The sequence below is a fragment of the Lynx canadensis genome, chromosome B2, assembly GCF_007474595.2.
Source record: "Lynx canadensis isolate LIC74 chromosome B2, mLynCan4.pri.v2, whole genome shotgun sequence".
In the NCBI taxonomy this organism is placed as follows: domain Eukaryota; kingdom Metazoa; phylum Chordata; class Mammalia; order Carnivora; family Felidae; genus Lynx; species Lynx canadensis.
Genome location: NC_044307.1, coordinates 90,167,690 through 90,180,390, shown reverse-complemented (window position 1 = coordinate 90,180,390; position 12,701 = coordinate 90,167,690). Strand labels below are relative to the sequence as shown.

At 36.2% G+C, this 12,701-nt stretch overlaps 1 protein-coding gene across 4 annotated transcripts in view; it reads left to right on the top strand.

The window, feature by feature from the left end:
* USP45 (ubiquitin specific peptidase 45) overlaps positions 1-6,292 on the top strand; it is a 74,062-nt gene extending 67,770 nt beyond the window's left edge. For 3 of the 4 annotated variants that reach the window (XM_032593226.1, XM_030316020.2, XM_032593227.1), the window contains 4 exons: positions 1,414-1,511; positions 3,154-3,240; positions 5,217-5,370; positions 5,959-6,292. In XM_032593226.1, the coding sequence (XP_032449117.1) occupies positions 1,414-1,511; positions 3,154-3,240; positions 5,217-5,370; positions 5,959-6,089 (470 nt within the window). In that variant the 3' untranslated portion in view covers positions 6,090-6,292. Of the gene's footprint in view, positions 1-1,091; positions 1,207-1,413; positions 1,512-3,153; positions 3,241-5,216; positions 5,371-5,958 lie in introns of those variants that run through there. The other variant, XR_004343645.1, reaches the window with a different exon arrangement.
* Positions 6,293-12,701: the final 6,409 nt, after the last annotated feature.

The following is a 12,701-nucleotide window of genomic DNA, read 5'->3' as shown; positions in this document are numbered from 1 at the left end:
TAAATTGGACAGGAAGTACCCATCTCTGCCTTGAAAAATGCAAATCCATAGAATCTCATTTCAGGGGACTGGCTCTCTGAAATCTTTCCGGAAAAAATTTCCCTAGAACAGACAGTTGTATCACTAGTGAGATTAATGTGCTTTACAAATCACACCAATCTAGTATGGAGTCCTATCATAAGATATGAATTTGATGATTTTAAGTAATTGTATGTTACAAAGCTAGCAATAGATGTGTTTAGTTGATGAGAGAAAAGTGGAAAAAGACTTGTCAAATAATTTTTTAGTGCATCTCTAGCCATGATTAAATGGAGAGAATACTCTGATTCTTAGTGACTAGTCTGTTTCAAAATGCAGGTTTTATAATTACTCAGGGATGGTGAGGCCAACAGATCCGGAGACAGTTGCCACTGAAGAGATAGTTTGTTACGTACAGTTCTGAAGAGGAGCGAGCACACTAAGCTGTGGCAGGCAGGCCCCATGGGGAAGTAGCAGGGTGGTCAGGAGGCAGAAGGAGCGAGAGAAGACATGGACAACAGCCTTTATTGTAGTTTCCAGGGAGGGTATTGGAATCAGCAAGGTAGGATCTACAGGCTTAGAACTGATTGACTAGTTTTCAATAATTTCAGTGGGCTCTGGGGCATTGGGGCTGTCTCCACTTATGTAGTACTTGGCCCTAGTGTGATTAGGCCAGGTGGATAGTGGCCTAGAGTATCAGAGCCCAATAAAGGAGGTGGTTGGGTATGGGCTTTGGATTGGTTTGTATGAAAGGTACTCTTACATTGTTTATTATGTCTAGGAATTCTCTAGCTCTGTCGGAATCCTTCCCTCTGGTGTCAGCAAGGCCCCAGGTGTCAAAGTATCAGAATAAAGACATGCTTAATACACTAATAATTAAAGAAATGTCTAGATGGGAGAAGGAAGACGTACCAATTTATGTTAATCCACGTTAAATATGCCGTTGGCCGTATTCAAATCCTATCCCAAGTACTGTCTAACAACCTCTTACTGAAATGCCCTGTGGTTCCCATGATATGTGATCTCCTTTTTCTGCAATGAGTGATGACCCTTTTTTTTTTTTTTAACTCTAGGTGTGTTTTTGGTGGTCTTTGGCTGGAGGGCTTTGACATAAGTCACTACTAGTCCATCTGCTTCCCAGCTCCCCAAATTTTGTTGCAAGTGTCACTTCCCCTATCTTTTGTCCTTGTAAGTGTGTGCTTTTAAAAAAAAAATCCCTTTTGTTTAAGTGGAGTTCTGGAAAGGAATATGGAGATATGCTGTAACCAGAGTCTAATTTCTTTTTTCATGTTTTCAAAATTATGGTAGGATGCTCCTTTATAAATGTTTACTATATTATATGGTACATGATGTATAAAATGGAATTTTATAAATAAATTATTATATTTTATACAGAAAAGAAAGCAGAAGGGGTTTATACTAATGCCAGGAAGCAATTGCTCATTTCTGCTATTCCAGCAAACCTAATTCTCCATCTTAAAAGATTCCATCAGGTAAAAGACCCTATAGTAGCACTGTAGTAATTTTATCATATGTTTCGCAGAGCCCTTCTACATCATGTAAATTGTTATCAAGGATTAGACAGTAATTTATTTAATTCAAAATTTGTCATATGGGATTTACCTGCTTTTTCAGTGATAATAGTTTACAAGACTTTTCTAATTAAAATTGTTTAATTCATAATACTGTATTTGGCAGTTTATGTGGTAGGAAGCTAAGGGAGTGTGTGTGTGTGTGTGTGTGTGTGTGTGTGAGAGAGAGAGAGAGAGAGAGAGAGAGAGAGAGAGAGAATGAAAAATAGGATTTATTAAGAATCATTAGAAGCAGGGAAATAGCCACGTACACATAGCTCTCTGAACTCTCATGATCCTAATGGTAGGGGTGAGTGGGCTTGGACTAAATGCAAAAAGGACTGCAAGGCAGATCTCACCTCTGTAGGGACTCTGTAGTGAGAGGGAGCCTAAATCTTTTAATGTGTCAGGTTTTTCTCTGTAAGTTTTAATCCAATGCCTTGTCTTGTTTTGTTTTGCATTTGATATAATGATTTTAAAGTTTCTCTGAAAGAATAAATAAGTTAAAATGCAAAACAGTTTAGGAAAAGTTAGAATGGGTAGTTTTTTTGATATCAATTTAAAAATGAAACTATGGTGATTAAAATGGTATGGTCAAAATTGTCAAATAAAACATGAGTACTATTTAAAGCTTTTTTGTTATGGTAAAGGAAGAATCTCAAATCAGTTGGGAAGCAGGTGGATTATTTCTTTTAAGTTTATTTGTAAGTAATCTCTACACCCAGTATGGGGCTCGAACTCACGACCTGGAAATTAAGAGTCACATGCTCTTCCGACTGAGCCAGCCAGGCACCCCGGGGGGGGGTGGATTATTCAATAACGGATTTAGGGAAAATAGCTGAAATAAAAATATAAAGCTTCCCTCTATACCATATATCAATACTATTTTCAGATAAATATTTAACTGTATAAAACAAATCATCAGAAGACCAGAAGAAAACTTAAATGAATATTAACCTGACCCCTGGGTGGACGATTTTCTAAGTATGAAACCCATGAAAAAAATCTCAAGGGAAAAGATTAGGAGCTTTGATTATGTATCTGCAACATTTCAGGTGGTCTACAGGTGGGCAGGAAGAAATTTTTCTCTACACCCCCATCTATATCCACTGAAAGATTAAATTCTTGATTTTCTACAGCCAGGATTGTAGAAACTCGGGGGAAATGAAATGTCCATGGAGAACACAAGCAGGTGTATCATGTCTCATTGTATCAGAATGCCTTTAATGAAGAGTATCTATGTGCGGTTACTCTGTGTGAGCAAGATAGAGGCATGTCAGATCTTAGACGCTAATTTCATGATATACCACAGTTATTTTATATTTGGTATTTGCATCTCAATTTAGGAACTTACAGAAAGAATTCATGCCCTCAAAAGGAAGTATTTATAGACTAGTGACTAGTCCAAAACTGATCTATAGGTCTTGGACTATTCATTAGTCAAGTTTTCATAGCTATTAAAAAAACTGACTTCTAGCATTCCTCTTTTGGTTTTATTAACAAATAGTGATGTAGATGAATTAAGTTTGTTGCATTAAAAAATTGTTCTTTTGGTCTTTTTAAGGCTGGCTTGAATCTTCGAAAAGTAAACAGACATGTCGATTTTCCACTTATTCTTGATTTGGCACCATTCTGTTCTGCTACTTGTAAGGTTAGTATGTTATTAAGATGTTTAATTGACTTGCAAATAATATGCTTAAAATTATTAGGCCATTCTTTCCTCCCTTCCTCCCTTTTTATTTGTGGCCTAATGTATTAGTTTAATTGTTCCATAATTGGCTACCGAAAGCCACTTCAAGTTGGCTCCTCGTTTGACATGACTCTGGTGGTTTCTCTCTAAATGATTATGCTGCCAACTGGAATATATTATTCACTTGTTGAATTTTTAAATTTTCATTTTAGGGATTGCTTTTAAATTTTAACTTAAATTAAAAAAATTTTTTTTAATCATTACATAAAATACATAATTCCAAAGTCAGATCAATGTATAAAACAAGGTAAATTCAAACAAGGATAGCTTTTCTCCATGTTCATTCCACTTGTTTCTTCCCTCTCTTTATAGATAACCATTTAAAAATTATTTATTCTTCCGTAATTTTTAAAAATATAAGCAGATAGGTATGTATATGTGCACCTTCAGTCTTAAATAATCACAGCTTATGATATGTGTCCTTTTCTCTACCTTATTATTATTTTTTTTAATGAGTATTCCCAAATAGTCTGGGACCTAGCTTTAACATTTATTTATTTTTTGAGAGAGAAATAGAGACAGAGAGAGATACAGCATGAGCAGGAAAGGGGCAGAGAGAGAGAGGAAGACACATAATCTGAAGCAGGCTCCAGGCTCTGAGCTGTCAGTACAGAGCCTGATGCGGGGCTCGAACTCAGAAACTGTGAGATCATGACCTGAGCCGAAGTCAGACGCTTAACTGACCCACCCAAGTGCCCTTTTCTACCTTATTAACATATCCCGGAGATTATTTCATAGCAGTTTTTTGAGATAGTCTGCATTGCATTTTTCAAGCAACGTAGCACTGTTGTGTCACTGCATCATAATTTATTCAGCCGGTCCCCAATTTAATGGGGACCCATTTATTTGGGTTTATTCTAGTTTACTTTTATTTAAGTCTTTGTTTGAAAGAGAGAGCAAGGGGAGGGGCAGAAAGAGAGGAGAGAATCCCAAGCAGGCTTCACACTGTCAGTGAGCCCGAACCCAAGGCCAGGCTCGATCTCACCAACTGTGAGATCATGACCTGAGGTGAAATCAAGAGTCCGATGCTTAACTGACTGAGCCACCCAGGAGTCCCCCAGTTTATTTTTAATCGAAGTGTAGTTGACATACAATATTACATTATTTTCAGGTATATAATTTAGTGGTTCAACTTTACAAAGTGATCACAATAAATCTAGCTACCTTCTGTCACCGTACAAAGTTGTTATCGTGTTATTAACTATATTCCCTGTACTGTGCATTATATCCTCATGTCTCTGGTTTTGTTTTGTTTTGTTTTGTTTTAAAGGCAAATATCTTTTTAGAGAGCGAGTGAGCAGGGGAGAGGGGCAGAGGGAGAGAGAGAATCTTAAGCAGCCTCCCTGCTGAGCTAGCATGGAGCCCAACATGGGGCTTGATCCCAAAACAGTGAGATCATGACCTGAGCTGAAATCAAGTTGGGTGCTTAACCGACTGAGCCATCCAGGTGCTCTTCCAGTTTTTTGGTATTACAAATATTCCTGCAGTTAATAGTCAAAATAATGATTAGTCAGTAACATATCTTTTTATGTTTTTCCTACATGCTTGTGAGATAGAAACCTTTAAGAGGACTGATAAATCCAAGAGTAATGCCTTTGTGATTTCACTAGATTACAGGAAATACATCTGCATAGAGGTTGTACCCCTTTGCGTTCCACATGCAATGTGTATGAGAGCTCTTTTCCTCACAGCCCAGCCAACAGAGAATGTTGTCAGACTTTTGCATTTTGCCAATCTAATACATGTGGAAACATATCTCTTTGTAGTTTTAACAATGCATTTTCCTAAGTTTAAGCAGGATATACGTTTGACTTAATTTTCCTTTTTATAATATTTCACTAGATATTACTAATTTCAGTTTTTTCTTTGTCTAAAAGAATGTAAATGTGGGAGATAAAGTTCTCTATGGTCTCTATGGCGTAGTGGAACACAGTGGCTCAATGAGAGGAGGTCACTACACGGCTTATGTGAAAGTGAGAGCACCCTCCAGGAAATTATTGGAGCATATCACTGGAAAGAAAAATGTACCTGGTATGCCATCCTAAGTTTACGTTGTTCTTAAAAACAAATGAATTTTATTCTTTGTTTCATGGATTACCTCCAGTGGATTCGCTTTGTTAAAGTTAGGTGAGGAATATCTTTAACAGTACTTAGATAAACTTACAGAACTTTAAATATCCTAAGACTGTACCCTTCTTCAGGGTGTTAAGTCATTGTGTGTAGTGGCATTTTATTTAACACAACACAATACCAAAAGATTTTGAAGAGCTACCAGGTCCTCAGAATAGAGTTGGGGTTGAAAATTTGCAGGCTTTGCTTATGGATCAGCAAACTTTCTTTGTTTTGTTTTGTTTTTTCTTTCTTTCTATTTCAGTGAGAATGGTTCTTTTCCTTGAGCAAATAAATATCTAAAAGTTTAATATTTCACTAGATATTTAAAGTGAAGTGATACTATATTAATGCTTTGAAAGTTCATTTTGGAAGATGTTTAACACAAGAAACGTACACAATAAGATCTAGCGTTAGGTAAATACAGTTTGTGTGATGAATGTGTTGTTGTTTAGAATGTAGAACAAAAACATACTTATTGTAAAATGATACTTCTTTTTGTTTCGTTAGATTTGAAAGAACCTGACAGTGAATCGGCAGACCAATGGGTCCATGTTAGTGACACTTACGTGCAAGTGGTTCCAGAATCAAGAGCACTTAGTGCACAAGCATACCTTCTTTTTTATGAAAGAATATTATAATTATTTGTTAATAATTAATGGTAATGATTATTTAGATCACTTTTGTTCAAATGCTGCAATGATAACATAATATGCAATGTGCCTTTGTAGTCTTTTCTGTAGGATTAGCATGTCCCTCAAATGCCCTTGGAGATTTTTACCATTTCTGGCAAATCCTTTTAAAGTAAATTAAATTTACTCAGTGCTTTCATATGTATATTCTTTTTTTTTCAACGTTTATTTATTTTTTTTTTTTGGGACAGAGAGAGACAGAGCATGAACGGGGGAGGGGCAGAGAGAGAGGGAGACACAGAATCGGAAACAGGCTCCAGGCTCCGAGCCATCAGCCCAGAGCCTGACGCGGGGCTCGAACTCACTGAGCGCGAGATCGTGACCTGGCTGAAGTCGGACACTTAACCGACTGCGCCACCCAGGCGCCCCTGTATATTCTTAAAATAAATGTGAACACATGTTTTTAAAGAAAAATTTGTCCTGGAAAAAAACCAGAATCTGCAGTATTAGAGGAAACCCCCTTATAATGTGGCTTATTACTCTGAGAATTCAGAAATAATGCTGGCCAATCAAATTGTTCCTTAAAACAGTGTTTACCAAATGTTAGTCACATACCATTTCATCTGTATGTACTGTTTACTGGTTATTTTTAACCTTATTATTTAGCGTTACATTTTTAAACATAGCCTTGTTTTGAGCGTATTCCACATTCTATGTGCTAGTTTTATTTTTTCTAATAAGCATTCAAATAAATACATAACTACTGAAGAAAAATTGTTCATTCATGTAGCACTCCACTGAAAATCACCTCAGGGCTGTCTAGCCGTGTATGTATACCACTATGTGGGAAACATTGCTATAACATACACTTACACAGTAGGCATAGTGACCTTGTCTTATTTTATGTGGTTCAACCATTTAAAGATCCCACAGTAGCTTCAGTAAGAGGGGTTTACAAATAAATTCTTGATTAGCTTATTGAAAATATTGAAAGATATCAACATATTATTTGCAGCCTATTCATGATGGAGTTAAGGAAAATTTGCATATAATTAGCCAAGGTCAAAATGTAATTGATCATTGTAACATGCAGAATTGGTAAATAGAAGTTTTTAATCCATATGGGATCATTGGATGCTTTTGAAATATAAATTACCAAATTATATTTGTAAATGATAGAGAATTATATTGTCATTATACTTGACAGGGGAATATAATACATTTTCTAGTTCTGTAGGTCAGTAAGTATTAATCGTGGTGTTGGGTTTGAGATACTTTTCTTTGTCTTCAACAAGCATCATTAATAAATTCAAGTGAGGTTAGCTTTTATTGTAATGGGGTATAAAGTTGGCATTTCAGATTTTAAATAAATAATAGCAAAAATGTGGTGGTTCACCCTCCACCCCAGAATACAAGTTATTAAGCTGTCAAAACTTGGCATGAAAATATTACTATTACTTATTAGACTTAAGATTTTAAAAAGTAATGGCCACTCGGGTCTGACATTACTGAATCAAAATACATAACTGCATGGTTCAAGCATCCTAATTATTAGTGCCAACAAATCATACTACAGGCAGCTACTGGCTAAGTGCCTAGTTCTAGTTCACTCTCCTCTTGGGAAGGAAGGATAGGAATAGTAGCTGTAGATTATGTGTGGAAATATTTAACCAAGCCTCTGCCCCTTCTTAACATTTAAGTATATAGAACATTATCAAGTTCACCGGTGCTGCCTTTTCATATGTAAATGAGTGGAACTGTGATTAGTGTTAAAGATGGTAATAATATACAAAACTCAGAGCTTAAAAATGTCATTGCACAAATTCTATTTTTTGGGCATTGAAATTCCAGTAGTAGTATTTTCTTGATTTTTAACTTGAAATGATGGAGAAATATAGCTTTATGAATTAATCTGCAAACTTAGGTTGTGTCCTGTAAAAATCAGTTTATACTGTCTAAATTAAACAGAGTTTTATGTTTAATCGTAATCCATTAACATTGAAGTTTTCAGTACCAGAGCAGTGAATTTTTTTGTGGAAAATATGTGTTAAATCTCTTTATTCAAGTTAGCCATACTGGTAATGACAATTACTATCCCTTCCCCCAAAAGTAAAGATACCATTATGAGGCATATGTTTTCCATTAGGTGGTCACTAGCTTCTTGTTTCATTGATAGAGAGATAGACAAGAGAAAAGGAGAGAAAGAAAGAAGGAAAGAAAGATAGAAAGGAAGAGAAAAGGATAGGAAGGAAACAAGAGCATTCTTTTTTGTTGCTTGTTGGTTTCATCCCTTACATAGCCGAGTCAGAGATGGTAAATGATAGCCGAGGGCAAGAATCAGGGAAAGTGCCTTGTCTTCTTTTCGTTAATAGGATGCCAGGAAATGCACCAGTGCTGTATTTATCAAAGAGGAGACCTATTGAGCTTTATTCTGAGTACCAGTTAAGACTGACTTTTCATTGAGATACATTGTAGCTTCAGAATATTACCTGGGTACTCAGGTGCTGTAGTAGTTTTTATGCTTAACTTCACATTTAATCATTAAGTAGGTATTTTTTGAACACCTGCTATGGATCAGGCACTGTGCTGACACTATTTTAACGTTTTAAAATGGAGAGGCCTCTGTATGTTTTAGACATTATTCCAGAAGTAACATGCAAAGACGATACTTTATTTTCATTTCATGGTAAAAGCGCTAAGTCTGAAACCTATTTTTTTATGGCCTAGAGTTCATGAATATTTTTCAGGGTCTGCTGGTAACCAAATAAATTTTATTTTGATACCTAAGAATTTCCTAAAGTCAGATTTGTAATAGAGAAAGTATGTTAAGTTACACATGGGCCTACATGTTTATTCTGAAGATTCTGAATGCACATCTGCAGGGTTACTGAATTGTAAAGCTACTGTAATAACAATAGTTTCTAGATGACCTCAGGACACCATACAAATAAGTGAGAAATGTTTACAGAGTCTCAAAACAACTACCATAGTGTTTGGCCAAATGAGTGTCAGATGTAAAACAGAAATTTCATTAGCTCTATTTAGAAAATGGTTTACAGGGTATGTCTAACCCCAGTTTCCCCTGGTTTTTCCTGCTTAAAATGGTAAAATTTTGATTATGTGCCAATTATGTGAATATTTTTGACGTAACCAAATATATGTCTGTATTTAAGATTTTGTTATTTAATGTTTTAAAACAGATGTGAAAACCCACCTTTCTGGGTGGCAGGAAGAGTAGTAGTTGGTGTCAGTCCTAAGAGTAGTTGATTCCTGTTTTCTTGTTTTGAATGTTCCAACAAAACTTACCAAATATGACAGCTCTTAGCTCACATGTGTGATGAAGTTAGCCAGTAATTTTAAACAATAGCTGAATAAAATTTCCTGAAGATTAAGCTGTAGAATGTATCACCTTCATCTAATTTTTATAGTACAAAATAACATTCTGCCTACTTTTTCTAAATTCATATTCATGACTTGCCTGCACGTTACCTGATCAAATAAGCCTAAACTAAATACGTTATGTGCAATAAAATTGAGCCTTTAGATATTATCTAGTGCATTAAGAAAGACTATTTTTAGATATGAAAATATTTTGGTTCATGTAGAAATCAATTCAAATTTGTTTAAAAGATAGTTGGCTATATTTTTAATTTTGAGTAATGCTGGTTATATAGCATTCCTAGTGTTTTATCTATACTTTTTTTTGCGGTGTTTTTAGAAAATAACTATGTAACTTATTGAGCATTATTTTGATGTTACTTTATAAAAATGCATAATAAATATTAAATTCTTTATGTTTCACAATTGGTCCTGGAGTTTTTGCAGTGCACATTATCGATAATATTTTATTTATCAGCAGTGTATTTGCTAACTTAGCTATATTCAAAATATCCTTCCTACGGGACGCCTGGGTGGCTCAGTCAGTTGAGCGTCCGACTTCAGCTCAGGTCATGATCTCGCGGTCTGTGAGTTCGAGCCCCGCGTTGGACTCTGTACTGACAGCTCAGAGCCTGGAGCCTGTTTTGGATTCTGTGTCTCCCTCTCTCTCTGCCCCTCCCCCGCTTGCTCTGTCTCTCTCTCTCTTTCTCTCTCTCTCTCTCTCTGTCTCAAAAATAAATAAATATTAAAATTAAAAAAAAATCCTTCCTATTTTAGAAATTATTTCAGAACAAAATCTTATTATAGGTCACTTTCACTCTAATTTCAGTATTTACCAAGGGTGGGTCTTGATCCTTTCATATGTTTCTCAAAATGTTTGGATTATTTAGACAGCAAAATTTATTAGGATATATTTTGTTTGCCTATTTTGAATTTAAACATTTTTGGGTTATGAAACTCTTTGAGATTATGATGAAAGCAATAGACCATCTTTCATTTGTTCAATAATTTGATTATTTTTTGAATACCTTCTGTGTGGTACGCATTTGGAAATACAGCACTGAACACAAGAGACAGAAATCTAAGAAGTAAGGAAATAGACATTTTAAAGTTTATTTTGAGGGGGCGGGGAAGGGCAGAGAGATCCCAAGCAGGCCCTGTGCTGTCAGCACAAAGCCCAATGGGGCTCGATCCCACAACCATGAGATCATGATCTGAGCCCAAATCAAGAGTTGGTGGCTAAACCACTGAGCCACCCAGGTACCCCAGGAAGTAAAAGAATAAAGAAAAGATATATCAATCAATGATATGGAGAAAAGTAACATTACCTACAGAGTCACATGGAAGTTAAGGTCTGTGGATGAAAGATGTTCTAGGGATAAAATGTGTTATGATATTAGTCCTGATAGTCCCAAAGGGAAGCTATGAGTAGGGGGAGAAGGAAGGTTTTAATTCTGGGGCCTGTCATCATTCTTGCTAATGGCAGTGTAGGGGCTAGGAAGGGAAATCTTGACAGTTATCTCAGAAAAATACATACTGAAGTTTTTTGTATGTAATTTCGGAGTTTCATGGACCTCCCTGAAGCTATTTTCATACATTTTTTAAGTTGCACTCAAGCAGAATTATCCAAAATTTTGTGTTCCAATATGTATCAGGATAGTGTAGATTTTGCTGCAGTAACAAATAACTCCACATCCCAATGACTTAACACAAGAAGAGTTTATTTCTTCCTCACCCAAAGTCCTCCATGAATCTGGGCAATCTGCACAGGCAACTATTTTCCAACTGGTGATTAAAAAAAAAACTTTTAATGTTTATTTTTGAGAGAGAGACAGAGTGTGAGCAGGGGAGGGGCAGAGAGAAAGAAGGAGACACAGAACAAGAAGTAGGCTCCAGTCTCCAAGCTGTCAGCCAGAGCCCAATGGAAAGCAAACTCATGAGCTGCAAGATCATGACCTGAAGTGAAGTTGGACGCTTAACCGACTGAGCCACCCAGGCTCCCCTCTAACTGGTGGTTTTGTAATCCAGGCTTTTATCAGGTGGTTCTATCATTTTAACACCAGGTCTCTCCACTCTAGCAGGGGAAGAGAGCATTAAAATTCTTGCACCAGCCGTTAAATTCATCTTGGATGTGTCAGTCACAGCCCATTGGCCAGAAGTAGTCACATGGCCCTGCCTAATTGCAAAGAGGGATGGGTAGGATAAGTAAGAAAAAGTAAGTCTCCCAAGGGCTGTCTTGTTTCACTTAGCATAATCTTTTCAGAGTTCACCAGTGTGGTAATATGTATCAGAGTTCCATTCCTTTCTAAAGCTAAGTAATAGTCTATTATATGTATATACCATAGCTTTAAATAATTTTATTCTTAAATGTTAAGATGGATGCTATATGGAACTTAAAGTGTTAAGTTAAAGATTCTTAAAGAATCTTAAAGAACTTAAAGATTCATATCTTGAATGATAGGAATACTTCCTAATTCTGTATCTTTTCCACATTTAACTTTTCCACTTAACCTTAAGGCTAACTTGATTCCACAAGTACTAATACAAAGTACTAACGTGAACATATCCTCCCTTTGAATTTTCTACTTCATATAGTGCAAACAGGGAAAATTAATTTAAAAAGTAATTTACAATGTCTGCTAATCTGTTAGTCATAAATAGCAGATTGCCAGGACTGGCAAGATGGTGGCTGCTTCAGCACTTTCTGATCAAGGTGCAGAATGACCAGACTGAAGCAGATCATATACATGACAGCTGCTGAAACAGACACTTTTTTTTATAAAAAAATTTTTAATGTTTATTTTTGAGAGGGAGACACAGAGCATGAGCAGGGGATGGGCAGAGAGAGGGAGACACAGAATCTGAATAAGACTCCAGGCTCTGAACTCTCAACACTGATTCTGACACTGTGCTCCAACTCACAAACGGTACATTGAGATCATGACCTGAGCTGTCGTCAGATGCTCAACCGACTGAACCACCCAAGCGCCCCTCAGACAGACACTTTAACCACAAAAATACATTCCGAGAAAGTCTGGTGTTGGAATACATATATATGTGTGTTATCTCCTTCAGGTCATAACATTACAGGGAAATCCCAAATAGTGGTGAGGGAAAGGGAAATGGGACTATGAAACTCCTTTCCTGGTTTGGCCAAAAGTGATTGCCGAGAATGTCTTAAGTTGGCACAAGGAAAAAACTATGAGATATTTAATAATTATCTTTATTTGGCAATGGGTTTCC